The 24,945-nt window shown below is 38.8% G+C and overlaps 2 protein-coding genes across 2 annotated transcripts; one reads left to right on the forward strand and one right to left on the reverse strand.

The window, feature by feature from the left end:
* The first annotated feature begins 5,703 nt into the window (after window positions 1-5,703).
* LOC136242544 (uncharacterized) lies at window positions 5,704-7,007 on the forward strand. Its single transcript, XM_066033991.1, has one exon. The coding sequence runs from the start codon at window positions 5,796-5,798 to the stop codon at window positions 6,942-6,944; it is 1,149 nt and encodes a 382-aa protein (XP_065890063.1). The 5' UTR covers window positions 5,704-5,795; the 3' UTR covers window positions 6,945-7,007.
* A 984-nt stretch (window positions 7,008-7,991) lies between these two features.
* On the reverse strand, window positions 7,992-24,451 carry LOC136242504 (diacylglycerol lipase-beta-like). Its single transcript, XM_066033938.1, has 13 exons — window positions 24,222-24,451; window positions 23,352-24,165; window positions 22,888-22,974; window positions 22,689-22,813; window positions 22,242-22,371; window positions 20,550-20,633; window positions 20,319-20,405; window positions 17,899-17,973; window positions 17,620-17,822; window positions 16,580-16,652; window positions 13,935-14,162; window positions 13,709-13,851; window positions 7,992-8,638 (listed from the first exon to the last, which is right to left on the reverse strand). The coding sequence occupies exons 1-13, from the start codon at window positions 24,314-24,316 to the stop codon at window positions 8,170-8,172; spliced, it is 2,613 nt and encodes an 870-aa protein (XP_065890010.1). The 5' UTR covers window positions 24,317-24,451; the 3' UTR covers window positions 7,992-8,169.
* Window positions 24,452-24,945: the final 494 nt, after the last annotated feature.

Below are 24,945 nucleotides of genomic sequence, written 5' to 3' on the forward strand. Positions count from 1 at the left end.
ATTTGTCACATTGACGGCTATATAGTTGAAACCCTGCAGCTGGTTGAAACTATTGTCATTGTCCAAACCGGCCAGTGTTTAGCTGGGGGGAGGGGGGATGGGGTGACCATATAGTCCTTGAAATTAGGTTAGGTAATCCTAAGGCTGCAGCACATGTTGCTGCAGACCTTCAGTGCTGGTCACTGTAAAGCATTAATACAATAAATACTTTAGGATTAAGGAAGAAAATCCATCCCTCCTGGAGGAGACTGAGTGTGGCCCCGACTAGACATTGGGTGACCTGCAGTTCGATTCCTGGGGTTGGAGGGATTTTTTTTTCTTACTTTAGCCCCTTTTCTGTTACACCTTTTCAGCTATAAGTCACTAAGTCTAAGTCCTTGAAATTAGGTTAGGTGTGCTGCAGACCTTCAGTGCTGGTCACTGTAAAGCATTAATACAATAATACTACAATACAGCTAGCTATGTAGCTAAAACACTTGAAATAGTTGCCAGACACTGGTTAGTCATTTAAGGCTGCATGTTCCATGAGTGTTAATTTTGATTTTTGTGATTGGGTGAAGCCAGATTGTATGATCAGGCTTTCTGAGATTAAATCTGGGGGGTATTTTTGTGGCAGCTAAGCATGCCATTTTGATAAGTAGAAATTTTTACAAATTACACTTTCTGAGATTGAATTTAAGGACTAGCTGAGCATGCTAGTTAGAAAAATCTGGGTAGACTTGCATGGGCTCTCAGATATTGAATAGCTATCACTAGAGGGCATGGAATTTAGTTTGTTGTACATGTACCCTAGCAGATTTTAAAAATTAATTGATCTGATACTGAATCTGAGAGCACTGATTTTAAGGTTACGTTTGCAAATTTTTAACCTGGGAAAATTTTACATATTAACCACTTTGAGATTGAATCTGATATTTTTGGTGTGCCATTGTAAAAACAAGCTTAACCTAAGTATAGTGTACCTGAGTAGTCACTCATCGTTGGGGTGAGTCTGAGATTTTTTCCCCCCAGCCCTAACATAAACACTGAAGCCGGCAGTAGCTTTGTGGTAAAGATGGTGCATGGGGAAGCCAGCTTACCACAGAACTCTGTCCGGCTCTTCAACTAGGGACTAGGGAGTCTCAGTGGGGGGCATAGCTACCCTGGTATAGAAATTTAGAAAAATAGCTAGCTGGAACGAAATTGTATTAGGAAAAGTTTGAGGGACATGATTGAGGTCTCCTTCACTCACCTTACTTATGTACATTTAATAATGATGTTGGTTTTCTCTCTGGAAGTAATTCTAAGGACCGGCTCAGCTAGCTCAGTGTAGTGATTTAATTGGAGTGACTCTGAATGACTAAACCTTATAGCCACTAACTTGGTGAGCTCACAGTCAGGGGTGGATTTAGGAAGGAGCCGGGCTATAATACCCCCCTTCCTCACTTCCACCTAACAAGTACTTGTCGGTCATCGTAACCCAAAATCTCGCCATATGTTTATCAAAAGCAAACTTCTTTCAGGAAGTGCATGCATTATTGTATTACAAACTATATATTTGCTCCTTTTTCCTCAGTTAAGAATTTTTCAAGAAATTTGATTGTGGGTTACATCTTCATAGTTATACTACTCTCGAGGGGAGAGTATATTGTAATTGTACTGCTCCTACAATAACTGAATAGCAAATTTGCAGGTGGCTATATTATTACATATATAATTGGCTAAAGTAGTTAGCTAATTGCATGGTATTTGTAAATAACTATATAGCTAAATAATTACATAACTAAATTGTTTTTATGAATTAACTGCGTGGGTGCCTAGAAGTAGCATAACATCATGCTGCTGCTGCTGCTGCTGCTGCTGCTGCTGCTGCTGTTCTTGACTCTCCTACCAAGAAGAATTACCGGGTAGTATGCATGACAGCAAAATGACAATATATGGATCTTATCTTTCATAAATAATCCTATAATATAGATCTACATACATGCATTATTGTGCATCACCATGAAATCTTTGCTGCGTAATTGCTGTAGCTCTCCATCCATGTGCTAAATGAAGCTCTCAAATAAATATATTTTGAGTGCTATAAGCAGGTATTCAATGCCTGGCAACGCCCAGTTGATATTGTTGTTTCCTTGAGCAAGAAACTTAACTCACATTGCTCCAGCCAGCTGTATAATGGAGATCTGGTGACCTGCGTAGTGTCAACTGGGGAACAGTTGTAACATCAATGGGTACCTGCACAGTGTTAACCAAGGAGCAAATTGTTTATGTCTCACACAGCGGGTGAAGGTCCAGGACTTCGGGTGTATACCCACATGCACCTATACAAACTTGTGGGACATGATACAGCCTCCTGCGGGTTACTAGTCCTGCCCCGGCAGGAGAGTGTTCCTGTGCTGGCTCACAATAGCACTTGAGTATGTAGTGCACAAGTGACTCAGTGCTGGTTCACTGGGTAGGGTATAACCATGCTAGCACAGTAATCAAATTAAGACTTTGCTTTACTTTGTGTATGTGTTAATTGTTACTTATAATATTATACTGACATCATGTTGTCCTGAGTATAGAATTTATCTTTAATTGGGTCCAATTCAGGGGTCTCAACTAGCTACGAGATTTTCTTCAAAATATTACTGATTCTCAACTGATTATGTAATTCCACAAATAATTCCTGTGATTCTGAGTGATCCATGGCACAAATTTATTGACTCTCATTAAAGATACAAGCATAGAAATATGAAGAAACAAAAGATTTACTTAGCAGTTTTTTGATTCCTGAATCATATCCAAACAATAGATGTGATTCCTAGAGTTGTGATCCAAAACACACACACAGACACCTGAATGCTCTATTAGAGAGTTTTGTTGTAATTTTTTTTTGCTTCTAATTGAAGAGATAACAGAGCAAGAAAATAATTAATGCAAAATCCCACTGATGGTAAGACTCATCAACAGATTTCAGAAAATCATGCACAATAAATTATTTAATTAAGTCATAGGCTGTTAGTATATTACCAGTGTATATAGATAAGGCATGTATCTATCCATGCAACAAGTAGTATGCACACAAAACTTGCATCCACACCATTTCTGTTGATGCACTATTACAAACAACATTCACACACATGCACAACAGCTCTTAGGCTATAGGAGATACTAAAGAAGGTTTGTGTAAAATGTGGTGCTTTTGTCTGCACTCTAAATACCAATCAACAAAAATATGACCCAAGTAGCACACCCACACACCACACACATGGCACAAGCAGCAAAGCAAAGCCTATATGGCAGCTGTGCAAAACACAGCTATTTCTGCCCAGTAAACCAGCACTGGGATCCTTGTGCACCACTCAGGTACTTGAGGTAAATCCTCCTGGGGCAGGACTAGTAACCCACAAGGAGAGACCACGGTTCCACAATGACCCCAAGTCCCCAACACCGCAAAGCAAGACAAGGACAGTTGAGCATTTGCTTCCCCAGTAAACACCAAGTACCCATTTGTGTTACAGTTGGGTGGGCTGCTTCCCCATTTGACACCAGGCCAGCTGAGTAACAACGCCAAATTGGTGTAACTAGACATTGAAGCTGGAACCTCAGTTTCGATTATATACCAGATGATGCTCTAGCACACATTGACACACACACACACACAAAAATTGTAGTCACTTCTTCAGATGACTTTCAGACCCCCAGCACTCTTCATCCATTGTTGACGTGGCACTGAAAAGCTCCATCAGTTTGGCTCTTTCTGCTAAACATTTATGTCATTTCAAGTCTCCACTGAGAACTTTTACCACATTCATTACAAAGAAAAGATTGTTCAGGGGTAATATCTCTACTCCTGAATCAGCACTCACATCCCTGACACTGGACTGCACTGGACTGCTCCTCAATAGGTAGCTGCCTTTCTGCAGTGCACTTGTGACAAACTTTACCACCCTCTGTTCTAAAATATCTCCTACAGATTGTACAATGTACAGTCTGCATCCAAACTGTCCTGTTCATCATCTACAGATCAAAGATACAATTTTTGCCACTGCTTCCTATCCCTTGCTCTTTCATACCAACACCCATCATTGATCCCAAGAGACTGCAAATCTGACCTTACCACATCTCTCCATCTTTTCTAGGATCCATGGAATGGTCACACCTGAGGCAACAATCCAAACAAACAAACAAACCCGGGGTATACAATGATAAACGATGGCTTCTCAGCTTGGTTCCTATGGTCTCCACATCTCCCCATTGTCTTCTTACTGTGGCTGATGACTGATGAGATGCGCTCCTCCCATTGTTGTCTGTTAGTAATGCCCAAAATTGTTTTGACGCACCTGTGGTGAAAACCATCTAATTGCTTCAAATGATGACAAAGTGATGCCTAACATTTGCTACCATACAAAGTGCACAAGCCTGGTACAAATGGCATTTAGTTTCAATGGGCAATTGATGGTGAGTAAAAACAGATTGATGTAGTGCACCAAAGGCCTCCAATCCTCTTGTCAACTTATGCACAAATAATTCCCACACCTGCAATCACAGATCCCAGATATGGAAACTGATCAAACCACTCTATTACATCATCTCCAACAACAAGGGGCCGCTGCTCATCCACAGACACTGAAGAACCAACTACCATGAACTTGGTCTTAGGAAACTCACTGTCAAACCAGGCCACTTCTACATACACCCTTACAACACATCTTGAGCAAGCAAGAAGACAGCAAATTCACCCTTACAAAGCATAGTCTCAACAGAATGTCTGGTAGACCACCAAAACAACAGACTGTCTTGCTTATTGACAACTGCAGTACCCACATCCGTAACTAAACTCTACCCTGCTCAGCCACCACTCAGCAACAACACTAGCATAGATGTTAACTAATGTGGGGGCCATTGTACATCCATGTCTCGATCGATCAAACCATTCAATTTCCTCCACCATCAACCCTAACTTTGGCCTTTGTGTCCTCATGAAATGACTTCACCAACCAGATCCCCAGGCACTCCTAACGCCACCCAAAGTACTGCTCGTAGAACAGAATCAGATGCCTTAAATCTACAAACACACACACACACACACATGTAGGCATATATAATACATACCTAGCATAAAATATAATCTATATTGTGGCTAACCACACAATAGCATGGACAAACCAGTGGTGAGCCATCTGTACCAGACAGGCATCTCTAAAGCAGACTAATAGAAAGCATGAAGCTATGCTTCTCGGCAACAGGCAATGCAGACAGCCAGAAGACCCACAGGAAGAAAGCTCCTGCAGCGTGGATGTGAAGGTCTAGAGGGTCACATTTTTTATGGCAATGAAGCTACCAGCTGAACACACAAGCATTGTACTGCCAGGGACCAGATTTAACTGACAATGTAATGCTATTCAGGATAAACACGTACAGCATACGTGGACCTTTTGGCAGGTTTTGGAAGTAGGTCGGTTAGACCACATAAACTTAATTATTAGTTTCTCATCCTCCTGTACTCAAAATAGCAGTGAGGGAGGGTGTATTTTTATTTTATTCTTTACTAATCAAATAGCTGAATTAGCTAGCTAAAATGACTCAGAATGCGGTTTTCTTAGCAAGGTAGTAACTTTAGAAAGTGCTGGATAGCTGCACTCAACTACCAGTGGTGTAAAAAATCCTTGATGAAGTAAGAAAAACGGCCATGCGGCGGGGATGAGAAACTATAATAATTATTACGGAGTGTATGTGGCCTTAATTCGGGTTTTTCGGCCAAGTTGAAGGTGAGAGTTCATAAGTGATTGCGTCAGACCATTGATCTTGCCATTGATAGTAAAGACATGTCATCTGAAGTATCGTACTCCAAAGAGCCACATCGAAATTCGAGATTCACCATCAATAGCAAGGAACCGTTTAACGCAGAACCACCAGTCAGTGAGTTGACAAAATCTTTTGTGACACCAAACGACTTATTCTTTGTTCGAAACCACGCGCCTGTACCTGATGTATGTCTGGATACCTTTCGCCTTACGATATCTGGATTAGTTCAACAGCCACTAACATTTTCCCTCACACAATTGCAGGATGGTTTCCGTAAAGTAACAGTGATGGCGACCCTGATGTGTGCGGGAAACAGGAGGACGGAACTGCACAATATTCAACCCGTGCGTGGAGTGGGCTGGGGTGCAGCTGCCATCAGTAACGCAGTTTGGGGTGGCGTTAGTCTCCGTGATGTCTTACTGGCTGCTGGAGTCGGTCCTTATGCCCGCAATATGCATGTGGCGTTTGAAGGATTAGACCATGCCAACGGTGCTCCGTATGGTGGCTCCATACCAATAGAGAAAGCTATGGATGTGAATGGAGCAGTGGTGTTAGCCTATGAAATGAATGGAGAGACACTTCCAAGAGACCATGGTTATCCTTTAAGAGTGGTCATACCTGGATACATTGGAGCACGGTCGGTGAAGTGGCTATCGTCTGTCATCGTGCAAAAAGAAGAATCCAGTAACTTTTTTCAAAGGAAGGATTACAAAGTATTTCTTCCCCAAGTGACTTGGGACACAGTGAAATCATTATGGGATGCTACTCCAGCTCTCCTAGAACTGAATGTTCAGGCAGCCATTACTTACCCTGAGGATGGAACTGTGATAGAGAATGGACTACCATGCTCTATACAAGGCTATGCCATAGCTGGCGGGGGTAGAAGGATTAGCCGTGTGGATGTGTCAATTGACGGAGGAAAAAGTTGGAACGTGGCGCCAATGGTACAGGAGAAGGGTAGCACCTCAACTGGTAATCACCACTGGTCATGGACACTGTGGATTTATAAAGTAGATCAATTGCCAACACCCTGTGAAATAGTGTGTCGAGCGTGGGATACTGCTTTTAATGGAATGCAGAGTGAGAGAGAATGGAACCTTCGTGGCGTGATGCACAACAGCTGGTTCAAAGTTAAAGTGTTACCTGCAGAACATGCATCAAAATTGTAATCAAGTGTATATACTGCTATTTCTGTATTCAGTGCCATTCATTATCAATAGTTGCTCATTTCACCACAACAAATGTTAGTTTCTGTGTAGTAGTGTTGCTTACCTCAGCAGTGCTGACTTGACTGTAATCATTACTGTGGTCAACCACAAGTTCCTAATTTCCTAGCTATTTTGCATAAAATTAATGATGTTACATAATTCAGCCATTTGCTATGGAAGTTAAGAACCATCCAAAATTTGACAATCATATCTAAAACACCAGCTAGTTACTTTGTTCTACGTAAGTACTTTATCTTCTAGTCTTATTACATGTTTGCTTACTGAAGGATAATGTAATACTGACAGTTTATACATATTCTACAATGTACAATATTCTCAACTGCAAATAGTTTGTAACCATAACAGGAAGTCAATATAAATATAATTTGAGACACAATTATTTTGAGCATATTACACACAGGAACATGCATGACATAATTACTGTACAGAAGCCACTTAGCAGGTAGTGTGGTTAGCACTTAGATAGCTTGGTGGTCACACATGGCACTTTATAGGTGGATTACAGTTACAATTTCTTTCGTTGGTGAAAGTCTGGCTACCTATCATTGGTTGGTTTTCAAGTGAGTGCCATTCATAATTTTTATATGACTGACAATCAACATGCAAAACACTGTATTGGTTGTAATGTGTGCATTGTTGACATACCGTACATGCAAGCAAGAAATGTGAATCCATATAGCTATTCTCATATGGTGAGGCTCAATAAGGCCTATAGATGTATTACAGAAACTGAAATGAACAAACTTGGGGCTTTTGGTAAATTAATTCAGCAAACATATTGCTTGTGGATACAAAAATTACAGGACTTCTAGTAACTGTATAGGTTGATACTATCTTTTCCATTATTTATTCTTAGTGTTATAGTCAAACACGCTTTGGTATTACTGACTCATTAAAGCATCAGTTCACATTACATACAGTAAAGTAGTATACCATTCCAACAAGTGTATTTGTTGTAGTCCTGTTGATAATTGTTCAAAATGGATGTTTCAATTAAGAGTTTTTTATATGAAACTTTAATGCAACATACATGCATTCAGTATACAAAAGAATCTACAACAACTACATATGATTTGTTACTCAATAGCACATTGAACAGCTCTAGTCTAGCTCTATAATACATACTAAGGAAATAAAAAAAGGCATTGCAGAAATGCATGATAAATCATAGAGAAGTTGCCATCTCTTCTTTGCCATTTGCTACTAGTTTAATATCATCACTTGGTATATGTACGATCACCTCAACTTGATTGTGGTTAGAAACAACTGAACTATCTTCCACTGCACAGTGTTCATCTTCCTCTATCTGACACGCTGGCTCAGAGTTTTGCTGAGTAAATCTTAAGGCTGGAACACTCTTAACTGGTTGCACTTTTAGTTTAGGACGTGTGAGTATTGCACCTGCTCCATATGTCAGGGAACGTACAACTTTTCCATCAATTTGATCAGAAGGTTTTACCTCAGGTAGTTTGTCTTTTCCACTGATGTGCTGATTGTAGAGACGCTCAACTGCACTCAAAACAGAGTCTGGTAAGTGATGGTCCAGCATTCCATTGTCAACAACAATGTGACAGAATTCTTCATTCGGTTTCCACACAGCACAAATCTCCTTCTCACCAAAAATATTCCAAAACCTGTAATGTGATACGGAGGTAAATTCATGTTGATTTGAGTGACAGCTGACAAAGTGTGTGTAAACCCATTTCACTACTGTACTCACAGATATTATATATATTACAGTATTAGCAGCTGAAATATAATTTATTACTATATGTTGTTTACTGTTCCATTAACCCTCTCACTACCACAACCGCCATGTGGTGGTTTTGATATATAAATGCCCATAGCCTCTTCTAAATGCTCTGTAACTTAGTTGAACGTTTTAGTAGCCCCAGTGCTTATCCTGTAGCAGGCACACCCTTAAGTGAATGGGAAAATGGATAACCGGTCTCTCACGCACTATTGCGTGGTTAGATGATGCAATTGCGTACTTTTGGAATGTCAATAACAAGCATTGTAGACGATTCTTCAAAGTGATAATGGCACTACTAATAAAGAGAAACAGTAAGGAGAGGGATTATACAGGTTGGAGTGGCGTGTTGCTACTTCTCCTCAAAACAGTGACCTTGTGCTTGTATGCGCATGTGCACTTGCTCAAATGATGGAAAACCAGACTTAGAGATAATCGCTTCAACTTTAAACAGGTTAGCGATGTTTATTGTATTATTGCAAACAGTGCTAGCTTGAAATTTTATGCTTGGTTTCACTTAGATCAATTTTTGCACTTTAAAGTTATATAATGGTTTTGTGGTTGCTCTTGTGTAAACAGCAACTTGATAACTGAATTCCTTGTCTATAGCGAGTAATTTGATATATAGTTTTATAGGATTATATGGTATGGTGTGTAAGTTACAACAGTTTAGAAGCAGTAGATTGGAACCTCCACAAATTTGGTGGTGAGGGTTTTAAATCAAAAAAAGTGCATTAAACCTTCAGCCTTGGAACTCCAGTAGGTATACACATGCTGTTGTGGCCCCCTGAGAATCAAATCACACTAAAAGTGAGCCTTAGTGAATCATATAGGGTGTATCACGTGAGAAATTGTGCATGTGACACCTAGTGGAAACGGCGGAGATCTAATTGTGAAAATGGTGGAGATTAGTTGAAGGGCAGTAGCTTCAGTAATCGTGATATACACATGTCAGGTTAGTATAAAGTATTGAATGTGATATATGTGACCGGATTTTGGAAAATCAGCCTTAATGTCACATTTTACAACCTAATGATTAGAATAAGGCATTACAAACATCTACTCAGCCTTACAGTGATTAGATCAATAGTCAGTACCCTGAATTACATGCATTGTTAAAATTAGCATTAACATCATTGCAGCCATTTCTTGGCCACCACCTTTGATTTCACAACTTTATTCACCCAGGCTTTTGAGGGCCGCATTCTTTTTTTACAGCTTGGCTGTTTTTGAGTGGATTTCACTTCTTTTTGTATTTTCAAAACCAAGGTTTTGACGTTTATTGTTTCTTTTTATCTACAGATCATAGCTAACTGCTACAGGAACAATGATGACCATACAAGTGATACAGAAAATTATAAATTACCTACTCATCCGAGACAGCTACCGAACACAGAGAGAAAACCATTACTGATGAAAAACAAACAATTTAGATACAGGTGTCCTTGGACACATGGTACCACAAACATTGTTGCTAGTTCATGCATGCATGATGGCTATATATAGCATGATGGCTATATATAGCTGCCTATCCCAGTCACAAATCAATCAATCAATCATAGTCTTGCAGTGACTGTTCTATTAGAGTATCTCAATTTTTCATGCAAACGTGAAAAGATGCAGTTGCTCAACTTTAAACAAAGCAAATCCTGCACCTTTTTACTGGGATATGATTTCCAGGCTGTTGTATCACAAGTTTTGCTAGCATACAGCACTTATTATGATGATTATGATGATGATTGGCACAAGTTGGTCATACTAGTCTGCTCACAGACCACCTGGGGGCGAAACTAAGTTAAAACTACAAATATACCACTTATCGATACGAATATGGCTCTGATTTGATGACATAGCTATTAGACTGAGCCTCAAAGTGTTACAACAATAGTATGGTGCTAATGCTCTAATAGAGCGCACGTTTTTGCTTTCACTGAAATCATCTAATAGAACACACATAGAATGTTCTAGAACAATCTAGATTTTTCTATTGATAGATCAGTTTTACTTGTTAAGCTAGAATTTTCATTTATAAGGTAGAAATTAAGTGAAGTGATCAGCCGAGATAGCAGTGGTTCAGTGGTTAAGGATGCAGGCGTTAGGTATGGAGGTCCTTCGAACTCTGGTCATGATTAGTTGATTTTTTCCCAACATTTTTTATGCACCTTTTTTGCCCTCCAGTGACTGCTCTATTAGAGTATCTTGATCCCGCGATTTTACACTTGCTCAATTTTTGCTTTATAACTTTGTAGCTGTAAGTCTGTTGCTGTTCTAACCACCAAAAGGCACTCCTATGATGATCAGCCTATGTGCACACGAATTTTCAAGTTATTCCTCTACTCGGTTTATCCTGTAGCTGTGACAAAAGTTTCATCTTTTTTTACGTGAATAAATGCTCATAATTCCTTGGATAATTATCAGATTCATAGCAAACTTGGTACGCGAATGTGCCTTTATACGCTCTTTGCTTGTGCCAAATATCGATATAATGGAGTTACAAGTTTGTGTTTTATAGCAATTTTTGCAAAGTGTGCAAAAAGAAATCAAAGCCCCCATAGCCCCCCTATAGCGAAGAGAAAAAAACAACAAAGAAATTAAAACGAAACTTTGGCGACTCACATCTCAGAAGCGACTTGGGCGATTTCCTTCAAATTTGGTATGTGGTGTGGCCTACCTGGCGGGCACCTCTGTAGTGAAACTAGGTCCAATCGGTTAAGGGATCATGGAGCTACAAAGGTGTGAAAATCACGCTTTCTTTCTTCCTGTAAATATACTCACGGTGTGGCACACCGGCTTTTTGGGCTACACGACACACTACCATGTGTCTTGATACTAGGTACATAGTGCTTTAGTGGTGACACATATAAGTGTAGATTTCTATGTATTTCAAATGTGACATTATATTAAGACTGATTTTCTCACATATTTACACTGTAAATATCCATGTTTAGTGCCATAGGGCGAGCACGTGATGTCTCGAATGTATTGGAGTACAAGCCGAGTTGAGAGAAGAGCCAATGATATTAAAAAGTTTGTACTCTTTGCCAACAAAGGAGCTCGGGAGTGGATCCCGGGGGCGATGTGCTATAGCTAGAACATTAAAGTTGGGAATCAGTATGCTATCTTTCATTAATAATACAGTAGGATTATAGTGTTCATAAGCTACATAAACAGCAGTGTAGGTTTCAGCTAGATAGATGCACACACAGCTAATTTTAATGTTACTACCTAAGGGCGGATTTTGTGTATGCATAATTTTTGTCTAGAAACTGGCTGCTTCCAAAATTTCCTGGCTACACCCCTGTTGTTTATTCACAGCAATAGAATGAAATCTGTGGATGGTTTTTTGAAGAGCTTCATAAAGCAAAACAAAAACCGCAACACATTGCCTCTTTAAATTAAAGACTATTCTGTACTTTCAAGTTAGTACATTGGCTCCTCAAGCATTTGCCTAGACTGCAAACTGCCCCCATTTTAAAACTGCATTCTGTTGTGAATGTTGTATAGGAGTAGTTTAGAACGGTCTATTAAATTACAACTGACTGTTCTATTAGAGTATCTCAAGGTTTTCAATAATACCCTTAATCCACTTTTTAAAGTAAGTTTCCTATTAAACCATAGTTATACTACCCTATTCCAGAACACCCCTAAATGCAGCCCTGTGTAGCATTACAAATCTACTTCAACTACTCCTTATTACATAGCTAACATTATAACACTATTGATCAACAACCTAGTGTTGTAGTTTCTTTAAATGCTGCAAGATGAGTAAAGGAACACAACTTCAAAACCAAACACTGCATGTTCAATTTGCTTGAATGGCTTGTAAGACTCACTTGGTGTAATGCAATAGTTGGTAATCAAGTGGTTGTACAATTCTATGGCATGGTTTTGATCTCCTGCCATCAATCAGCGACTCGTATGACCACACCTACTTGCTGGATTGTACTCCCTTAGCTTTCTGGCATTTCCAAAGTCAAATGATTACCCACTCTTTGTCTATCCTTAAAAATGTTTGGAGAAGTTCCAGAGTTCTACAAATTACACTGTCTGTACTGACAAGCAAACTAAGTCAGAAGGACTCCATCCCATATTTTAGAGATAATCAGTTTTGAAATATTTCATTTTAACAGTTTGCAATGTTGGACAAGTAGCCAAGAACATTTTGCTTCTCCAAGAATTAACTGTACACATGAAACCAGTTTACTAGAAATAAGGCTGTATAATCATCACGTAGATGCAAAGATAACAATTTACACCTGAATTTAAACCCTGGAATGAAGTTGTCCATAAGAGCAAGAGCTATCAAATTGTGCTTGTGTAGTGTTAGTAGCAGGTAGGGAAGAGGAGATAGAAATTTGTGATGCAAATTTAATCATAATTGTGTGCTAACTTTGGCAGAAACAAAAAAAGCCAAATTCATATAAGGAACACGTAACACTACTATTCAGCTGTTGCTAACAAAACCACGACTATGGACAAGGAGAGGCCATCCCCCCATTGAAACAGTCGTAGCTCATCGTAGTTCATCCTAGCTCATCCTAGCTTATTTTAAGACAACAGATTTGACTATTAACAAAGTGTGCATGCAATACTGAGGGTAATATTTTATGGCTTCTTGTATGCTAATGAGGTTAACAAAAGTTCCTATTCGAAAAAGAATTGAAAAATAACTTACAGACATGTACACTGATTCATTAACAAGCCTTGGTAACCTCTTATTACAAGATTTTGTCTCTACAGTTAGTTATGCCTATGAATAACAATATGAACAAAATGACAAATTCATAAATGTACATACTGTTTTGATACTCACAATTGAACCTATACCCACCAGAGGGATGTAGTAGTTGGAGGATGTTTTACAAGATAGGGTTTTTTAAAGGGGGAGATCCTTATTATTATACATACATAGAATGCACCACTGTACCACATACAATCAATCCTATACACACACCTTCGACGTATTCTCTTCCCAGTTTCTCTGATGTACAATACTCTACCTGGCACAAATGCTGGTGCTTGCTCAACTGTATACATCTTCTCTACAAAATGATGGAGGGTACTCTCTTTGGCCTTTTCTTTCCAGATCCTACCATACTGTAATTATAACAACCAGAATGAGGTAACACTTAGAAAACCACCTTATACAAATTTCCTATGATCAAACCCATAATGCTAACCTTTTTAGCCAATTGAACTGTCTCAGTAACATCAGCCACATGAAGATCACTACGCTGTGGAGTATTCTGCTGCAATGGCATTCCATGAGAGCTTGATACAGGAGTCTTGAGGAAGCCCTCTTCAGTAGAATGGTTGTACAAGTCGGTACTCTTGAATTCTTTTTTGTGGTGATGATCACGATACTTTCGATAACAGCAGGAGAACAGGGTTGGACAAATGATGGCATGCTGAAAAAAAGTAATGAATCAATATTAACCAGGATACCTTATACATGAAGAAGTAGAGATCCACACACTAAACAGTAGGCTACGTGATGGTATAACTTACGTAGCCATGTCGGAAATCTACTTTGGCTTGTGGTCATAATTTGCTCAATGCCAAAGATTTTCCCACATAGCTACATATGTTATACCATCACATCTACTGTTTCAACTATCTTTCACCGTATCAATTCCTCATTGGTTTAGATAGTTTTGTTATAGGTGTGACTATTAATTCTAGTAGAACAGAGGGTATCCGTTTGACAACACACTAAATGTTTTCCATATATTCACAGGTTATCTTCATGAATGCGTGAGGCAAGAGTGAGTTATGAGCTGAAGAATGCTGGCAAAAATAAGAAAGCTGTGCTGTAGTTGTTATTAGTTACCTAGTAATTGCTTTGCAGCTGGAAGAAAAACAGGGCAATTAAATTCCAGCTGCTTGTTGGTTTGTAGAGTTGACCCAGTACCTTTAACTTCCACTCTTGAATTAATTGTTACTAAAAGTAATATAGCAATTTTTGCAGTCTTTCTTCAGTTGTACACAATAGCAAAAAAGAGCTATTGCTTTTTGCTTCAAAAATATGGAGTCTAGCAAACTGTTACCTATTTAAAAGTACATAATGGATATCCTCCACACCGTGACAATGTATCTGGCTGTTGTATTAGGGTGGCTGTTTTATTAGGTTAACTCAATCTTACTGTTTTCAACAAGTCTCAGGTCAAGTTACTTCATGTGAAGAATCGTTATAGCTGTGCTTTGCCATAGCAAAACTGATTTGTTGTATCCACTCCTTTTATAGAAGTGTAGGTGCTTTTTAAATAATGGCATCAATGGACACCCTTATAAGGAAGTGCAACATTAAGCCCTTGTACAGTTTCCTTGCATGAAAAAGATGATGACAAGAACAATTGAACATGCACAAAAAGAGACCACAAGGGTGCAGGAGCGGATAGTCGATAGAACCCCGGGTTCATTTTTATGACATAATATGGAGTCATGCACTCTTTATCCTTTTGACTGTGGTCAGACAGGCTGGTGGGTAGATCCGAGATCACTTCATCAAATTCAATATTAGTGCTATATACCTGTAACCTACCCCCTACTATTAAACTACACTCAGCAATTGTGTCCTTATTTCTATAAATTTAGTGTTAAATACATTAAGATTTTTCTTCTGTGGCTAGTGTCAACAGGATTACTGGGGACAACATTTGACTGCATATGAAGCAAGAGCTTTTTACTCTACAGATAAAGAAAAGAGTGGAGACAGTATTCATAGGTGGCTCCAGGATTTTTGGTGACTGGTTTCTGATCAGGAGCATAGCTAGAGTTTTGGTGAAGACCACAAAAAAAAAAGTAACTGCCTGGAGTATCTCAATCTGAATGTCTTATGCCTTTGCAACTCTATGCTAAATATATTTTAACTACTTGAATACACTTGACCAGTTTCTGGAAACCTCAGAAACTCCCCTGGAGCTGCCCCTGATGTTATTATTTGGACTGAAGCAAGAGTTTTATACTCTACAGATAACTGTTTCGTAGAAAAAAAAGTGGAGACAATAATTATTATTGTCATGTACCACGCAAACTTTGTGCCTCACATGTACACAAACCTCTACCATTTCACCTCGTGTTGGAGCTTCATGTTCAGCCACATGCAATTATCAACCAGGATTTAGTACAAGCATTGAGCATGTACTTAATAAATAATATGCACTTAATATAAACACATGTACTAAACAAACGATAGCTAGAACCTCTCCTAAAACAGGTGAGCTCCTTACTGGGTCCAGGACTATATGATGTATGGAAGAATCAAGGTGCTGCAGTGATTGCATGTTGGAAGATTTTAATTTACAGCACAGTTGATCACATGTGTAAAGTTGGGGTCATTACTCTAAAAATGTAACTCATTACCTCAATGTACTCTCAGAAAAAGCAGTGAGTTACATATTTCATGTTAGTAAAGTAAGTCCAACCATACAGGTTCCCAGCCTACAACTACAAGTGACATGCATTTCTACACAGTGTCTAGGCCTCAAGGGCACTCCCCATATGCTATCACTCTTTGTTCATGCCTCAAACACTGTCTCTATTTGCTGTCTGGACCTAAAATGCAACAAATCATGTGCTGGATATAATGAAAGAAGTAACATTTCCAGATGTAATATCATGTCTCTACCATGTAACGTATTATATTACTCATTACTGCAGAAGTAATTATTACATAACACATTACATTTGTAACGCATCACCCCCAACTCCGCACATGTGTAACAATTACAACTATCCGAACTATTCCTAGCTGTTCATTCTTTGACTATAAATGGATTGTATGAGCACTTACTGATGTGTGCATTACAGAATTAAACATATTTACCTTAGGAAGCTTACACTGATTGACAAGGTGAGTCATGTTCCTCTTTAGGTACAACAAACCACGGAAAGTTAGTCTGTAATGATTTGTAGTTATAATTTAAAAATACAAATTAACAATTTGAGCAACAATGTAACTTATCGTATGTACAGCTCTCTATATAACAGGCAATTTAGGAACCACATCTAGGAAAATTGGTCTGACTTTCAAGCATCAAGAAATGTCAGTTTTAAGTATTTAGAGTGTTGCAGTTCACCAATGGCTGAAGATACGTGCACTAAAATTTCACACATTTTATACCAATTTTTGTTACTTTCCAGAGCATCCACTGTACAACCAGTAAGATTCTCATCTTTTTTTCTTTTCAAGGTTGACCGTATCAGGTAGGGGTGGTGTGATAGCTTTTTTCCCACTGAGCTATGCTGCAATACCATCATTTATCTCTTGTTTCACTACTTTTTATTAACTGGATCCCTAATTAATATACTAGTTTGTTCAGTTTATTTGTTATAACATACAGGTGCATATATGTGACTGTTCTATTAGGGTGACTGCTGTATTAAAGTATCTCGAGTCGGCCTTCACCTACAAGGGGGCATGTCACTATTTCATATTAGCAGTACAAAAACAGCTAGACCAATAATAAGAGTAGGCATTTTACGAGACCCTTTCAGAAGGGGTGCTAATAATCTCTAATCCATAAGCAGAAAATGGGTCTGCAAGGATGAGACTACCAACCTTTTTTGGCTGGCAGACAAAAATTTGAGTTTTGGTGATTTTTAAAATCTATATCTGGCTGCCTGTTAGTGTTTTCTTGTTTTCAATCCTGTATTTAGATGCACTGATATTGTTCCGTAAAGGTGACTTTCATTGCGTAAGATGTCTCTAGGATGATTTTTAAAGGTCGCATTTTTAGGCAGCGCACATCATTTTTGGGAAAATTCCTACTTAAAAACAGTGCTACCATACTGTTTGATTAAAATTCACAACAAAACTATTTCTCTTAATATGTACATAGCATGCATAAGTAGTGTTCCTCATACCTGGGTACAATGTCATTTCCATAGATGATAGTAGTAATGAAAGGTTTAGAATACTCCACTAGTGGTAGTGTAAACAATGATCCCGGTGGAGAGAAGGAATAACAGTGGAGGTTTTCATATCTACTATGATACAACACTGCCAGAATAGCACTAACACCAGCTCCCAGTGAGTGTCCAGTAATAATCAACTTGTAGTTTTTATACTGGAACAACAACATAATTATTATACATACATACTGTAACTTTCTCATCCAAAATACTCCAGAAACTATTACATACCTCTTCAGATGCAAACACTTCTTCCAGTTTTTCATCTACTACACTCATGACTCTTTTGGCAGCCCTGTACATCCCCTAATTTGGTTTAGACTAGCTGTTAAAACATTTCAATAGACAAAATGGTGCTACAGTTAAATATTACTAAAATGCTTTAAAGTAAGAGTGGCCAAGTCAAATAAACCTCAACTATGGAAAAAGACCTGGCTATGGGTTATAGCAACAGGTTGTTATAGCAACAGGTTGTAGTAATTTGAATTTGGCTGAAGATGCGCTTAGTGTAATTGGTGAGGACAATAATACTGTGCAATACTGTACAACCAAAAGTTTGATGGAGGAAACAGTTGACAAATCGATGAAACAATTGAATTTTAAATTTGTCAAACCATAATAAATGCCCTTAAAAGCTAGTGAGTGCATATTTTGTGACTTTTTAGTGAAAAGCTGTTAAATAGTTGATCCGTCAACTTTTCTTCTGCAATCATTTCTGTTGTACAAGCAGCTGTGATGAGCTGGTTATGGGTCATATCAAAAGTTCTGTAAATGAGGTCATCTAGTAATTTGTCAGAAAGTGGGTCAAAATATATCTGCTGTAGTGTTTGACCCCACTGCATTTCATATATATATATATATATGCGTTTCATATATTGTCCCAAACATGACCTGAGGTTTTACTGTATTATATACAAATGGACTTCAACTTGTCATGTAGGGATGTGCATGATATGCCAATATACCGATAAATTTACTATTGTGATAGCAATATTAAAGTATTCATATCGTTCTGTAGTTGTACATGGCAGATGGCTGGCACAAATTTGTCAACAGTAGTATGAGTACCTCTTCTCAAAGTACTTACCCACCCATGCAGCTAAGCGCACATGACTTTCAGATGTGTTAATGTAATGTGTGATCAGCTTATACACACTATGTGTGCGTTCTGCCTTACTAACTTGTAATTCATTTCATGAAATAAACACATCTGAAACAATATCGTGATATATCTCATATCGTGATATCTTTTTAAAGTGAAAGGTGATAGTTGGTTTTGCTAGGTGATTCACACCTCTACAATGTCATGTTGTAGGTGGTCCATAGTCATAAGTGGTCCAGTCACACCATTTTTAGTTGCTGCAGATGGTCCCCTTTGCTGCAAGCAATTTTCAAATAATGTTTACTGAGCAATTATGACAACCAGAAATTAATTATTAATTCACTCAGAAGCTAGCTACACAGAAGGATTGAGGTACTCCAATAAAGATCCAAATGTTATGGTAATTCATAATCTCACACTGTTACTCAATGACAATAGTGAACTTTAAAAAAAACTAATCATAACAGCAGTCTTTCTGCAATGTTTAGTGGCCCGTCCAGTTTACGATACCCATGCCCTACATGCACAGCATTGAATGAAGCACCAGAGGCCCTACATGCACAACATTGAATGAAGTACCAGAGGATGTAGCAAGTTGCAGCAGTAGTTGCAGTGCCAGTCTGAACGATCACAAACCATGAATACAGCAATGTAGCTACACAGCCATCCATATAGCTATGGTACCGCTCAAATACAACATTGTCTTGCGAGAGTGCAAGCAATTAGAAAACTTGCTAATTAAAGGGTGTGGCACCTCTTTTGCTCGCGAGTATTCATCCCGTTTTGTTTGAGATGAATACTCGTGAGTGAAACGGTGCCATCGCCCTTTAATTAGCGAGTTTTTTAATTGCTTGCACTCTCGCAGGATGACATTGCATTTGAGCGGTACGTACTGTAGCTGTCAAGTCCACCAGTGTAGACTCAGCGAAGGGAAATACCCTACGATGTGTAATAGTAGCAGGAAAAGTGTACAGTTAAGACTAAGCTCCTATAATAGTAGTGCAAACGTAATATTACCAACTTTACATGACTGTAAGTGGTCCAAGGGGACTGCTTGTACAAATCTGGGCTGACCAAATTATAGGAACTAGCTTTAGCATTACAGACATATACATGGACTACATATGGCTATTTTCACTTATGCATGGATTATAATGTGCATGCATGCATACACACATGCGCGTGCACGCACACTCATACACACTACACACCCACACTCTCTCACCCACTCGCTCACTCACTCTACATGCACACCAAACTATGCACACCACATGCACACACACACACACACACACACACACACACACACACACACACACACACACACACACACACACACACACACACACACACACATACACAAACACACACACACAAACACATACACACAAAAACGTACACACACACACACACACACAAACACACACACACATCCACAAACACACACACACACAAACGCATGCACACACACATACACAAACGCACGCACGCACGCACGCACACACACATACACAAACACACACACAAATAGGCACGACAGTCAACTTACCGCATGAACTTTTGTGACACGAGTTCTATATTCTTCTTCTTCTACAACAATTGACTTCATTGACATGTTCATGTCGGTTAAAGCATCCTATATGAACATTATACATACACCATGATTACACATCATAGTATGAACTTCAACTCTGAGTCGGAACAGTAAGCATCGGATTTGGGTAAATATAATGCTGTGGTTTATATATTACATATAACACAGTATAATACACACACTTACCCTCAGTGACATTGATCCACGTATTGACAACACGACAGCTTTGTTAGGATGGTCATAACAGAGTGAGAAAGGAGGTAAATGTACCTGAAAGCATACCATCATTAAGTATTTTGGTTATTCTGGAAGTAATCCATTGGCTACCTTACCATACCAACCAATCACACAACCTTTTTTTTCTTATTAGAACCAAGTAAGAAACACTGTTAACAGTGTGGTATACACTAATAGCAGTGTTTACTAGTGGTTATCTAATTTTATGGCTTCCTGGACATTGATTGGTAAATGTGCCAAAGTTCACCATTACAATGGCCATGATCCAAATGGTCAAACACCCGGTACACATCATTATAATGCATTCTGTGGACTGTACTACTCACAGACTAGGCTTGAAACAGATTGTTTATTATAAACAACATATTGTATTGATAGAGACACCATTACAATCTGACATGTACAGGATAAACACATAGCTTGTGGTGGAGAAAAAAAAATCGTTATTGGATTAGACTACTCCTCTTTTTCTCTACCCAAACACGAACGGAAAAACCAGTCTGGGCAGGGATTTAATGTCATAATTCAGAATAGAAACTCAGTACTTGGCACTGGGTTTTAGGCTTCAGCTCTAACTACGTAGCACAATAACTAGCTTAATGTCTACAGACTATATAGCTGCAGAGAAGAAAAATGTCTAGCACCCATCAAGTACAGCTCAACTAATTTTAAACAGATTTTATAAATCTTTCAATAAATTAGTACATGCACAACTATAAGAGCCAGGTAACGCATAGCATACTGCATAGTGTATTATGCATAATGCTCAGTCCGTGAGTCCAGTCTCACAATACATGTACTACACCATTCACAACTCAGTTTTTAGTATAACATGAATAAAATAAAATGGTACAACACATGTGCCAGCATCAGCCAGTACATATATTTGACACATACAACAAGAATGTTAATACTGAGCAGTAGGCAGCAGTAAATATACCATGTTAGCATGGTAACCTTCTGACTATGATGTTCTCATGTAAAACCATTATCCCCTTGGTGAAAGAGGATAATTAGTATACAAACTCCTGCCTATCACAGACATGCTCCTCGTATCAAAGTATAGTCAGTTCGCGTTCACCTGTGCTCTCGTTTATTGTTAATAACTCTTGTTACCAGGGTCAACTGCCCAAACATTTAGTAGTGCTGTGAAGCCCTTTAAATGCCGGAACTGTTTATCAAAAAAGTACTTTGATACAGGCAAGAACAAGTGAGTTATGAGGCTTTAAAACTATCCCATACATTTAGTATAGATGGTTCAGGCATGCAAACATATATCAAACATGCATGTTTACAACATGGAAACATGCTTGTTCCAGTACAAAGCCATTAGGAGTGAACACATGTTCACCTCTTTGATATTACTATAATTATTTGGCAGGGGTTCTGCGGAATGTGAATCGACTATAGTATTACCATCTACTATTTCATAAAATCAGGTTACCATAGTGCCCTGGAGGAAATGTCCATGACTAACTATAATATTTGTCCCCTCCTCCAATGACAGAATAAATTTTATTAAATACTGCATTGCATGTACTAGACCAATGGCAAAATAGATAATGATGATAATACCATATCAGTAAACAATATCATTAAATTTTACTAACCAAATGATCATAACACATTATCTTCACAAACCTCATTCTCATAAGACACATAGATCACATCATTATTGTTCAAATTAGAACGTAGTTGTAGAGCTGCTGTGTTCGCAAGGCAACAATTGTCATGGGCAAAGTCACTCGAACGCCTATGAATTGCCCGACACCTGAAGAAATGTAAAAATGAAAGCTTTACAATACTCACAATACTAGTAGCAAACCATTGCTGTTTTCCTGATTAAGTGAATTACAAGTAAAAGTAATTTACCTATTAATTACCACTTGAGCTGAATATAAGCCCACAAATTTATTAGACAGGTGAATATAAGCCATCCTGCTCAAAGAAAATCATATTCAAATAAAAGCTGATGTAGCTGTATTTAAAAACAGTCTGTGACTCATGTCATATATAAACAAATTACCAGAAGGAAATCATTAATTATATTATTCAGACAAAACAACTAATAATATTATTTATACTCACTGGAGATGGGCACACAGACAAGCTGTCCCAACCAATGGGTTGAGATACAAATGAATAGGCCATCCATATATACCAAGTGCGAACTTCAAATATTGTTTGATATCCCTCATCAAAATCCTGATATCCTATAAAGTAATGTAATCATGATGTAACTTTTACCAACAAATTTTTTTAACATAAAAGACATCATGGTACATACTGGCAAGTAGAAATCAATTTTCTTGTGGGTATCATGTTTTCTGTAGCCTGGAGTGAATTGAGCATCATCCATGTGGTCATAAGTGATCTGTAGAATGTAAACATGTATTGCTTCACTGCTAAATAAGGTATAGTAGATCTAATCATAGCATACACAGTAAAAACAAACTAGTGAACGTCACTACTAAATGTAGTGAACGTCACTACTAATGTCTGCCACAATACTCACTATTTTTGTGTAGTGACGTTCACTACTAATTTTGTAGTGAACGTCACTACATTGACCACCAAGTAGTGACGTTCACTGCAAAAAGTAGTGACGTTCACTACAAAAAGTAGTGAACGTCACTACTTAAAAGTAGTGAGTATTGTGGCAGAGCAATTCACTACTAAATTTTTACAGTGTAAGCCAGACTACGAATAAATCTAGCTAGGAAGCACTTATACATCTATCATAATTCTTACACTTCTCAGCTGAGCTCCTAGGTCACACTGAATGCTTTTCATCTGTTCCTTTTGGTCACGGTGAACCAGCATGAGGGCAGCCACAAAATCGGACAGCACAACATCCACTCCATCGAACATGGTTGCCATTGCATGAGCAATATCTTCTAGGGCTTGTACTTTGGATCTGTTATTGCCACCACCGATACAACAGAACAATGCCCTGACCCTTCGTGTCCAGTGCTTCCACGAACTAGAACTATACAATCTTTTACCAACTTTATTTGTATCAACTTTAATCGTCTTGCCTCCAATTCGTTTTCGACAAACTTTCTTCACCTCAACTACAACGTCATGATCTGCCTCATCTTCATCATTGTGAGTTATGCGTAGTTCAGTTAACAAGCTTGGTGTCTGCAGACCCAGTGGGTCAAAATAGATCATAAATAGTATGGCAATGATAGTGAGGACCACTATGACACTGATCACATATGCAACAAGGGCTTGTCTGACTCGATCTTCTCGAGCACAGTCAATATGGTCTCTTATGTAAGGGCTCCAGGCCACATAACCTCCAAAGGCGATACCAAGTACCTCCACAAAGTATAGGAAAGCTCTTAGGCGTAAGGCGTGCGGTAAGTGGCGACGTGGGTGGGCATTATTGATGGTCCCCCTGCTGCTGACTAATCCTATTAGACACTCAGAGACAAGCACACACGTCTGGATACCGATTTGACTGAAGATGAACGTGAACACGATCGTACTGACAGCTTCTTCCGAAAAGCAATCTCGTCTTACGGATACCACGATAGTAAAGGAGATCAGCCCCCCTAACCTGCAGTACGAAGACGTCAATCATGAATATATGATATAAACCGTAATTTGCCTTACCAGACTATTCGGAAAATGATCGCCACTATGGAAGAAATCACGAAGTCATCGCTTCCCACGCTCCACGTCTTCTTGCAACAAACCATGTGAGGCATGGTATACTTTCTCCTACCGTAATAACGTATTACACTGTAACACAAGGGACTGTAGGCAAGATATATAGATCCTTTATCCCTAGTGCCGCGCTTACTCCCAACCACCCACACAAAATTGTGGAGACATTACAATTACGTCACGTGACGAGATTTTAAGCCCCGCCCAGATATGGGTATTCCTTCCTGTCTGCACTCATAAAGCTACTGTGTAGGGTGACATTTGCTAAGCCATGAAGTTACTAGCAGTAATATAATGTAGTGATTCTAGTGAAGCTTGAAATGTGTAAACTTGATCTTAACATCTTAGATGTCAGCCAAGTTCCACTTTAAGAAGCCACATTCTGAAAGGCATTCCTTTGAATCTTTTCAGTCTTCAGCAGGGACATGCAGCAATACCCTAACCATTGATTCTTGTCCTGTTTGTCTACGTTCACCAGAGTTCTCGCCACTTATGGCACAGTTGTCTTAAGCCTGATAAGACCATCCCTCACCAATGCAGCCTGTGCAAGTACACTGCAATGTTTGCCTAAAGCCCTTTGATCAATTTGACACCTCTATTAGTGTATAGGTTATAAGTGAGGTAATAGGTGATGACGTTCAGCTACTATTGCAAAGTTTGCAGGCTGGAA

Source organism: Dysidea avara, chromosome 13, assembly GCF_963678975.1.
Source record: "Dysidea avara chromosome 13, odDysAvar1.4, whole genome shotgun sequence".
NCBI classification, from domain to species: Eukaryota; Metazoa; Porifera; class Demospongiae; order Dictyoceratida; family Dysideidae; genus Dysidea; species Dysidea avara.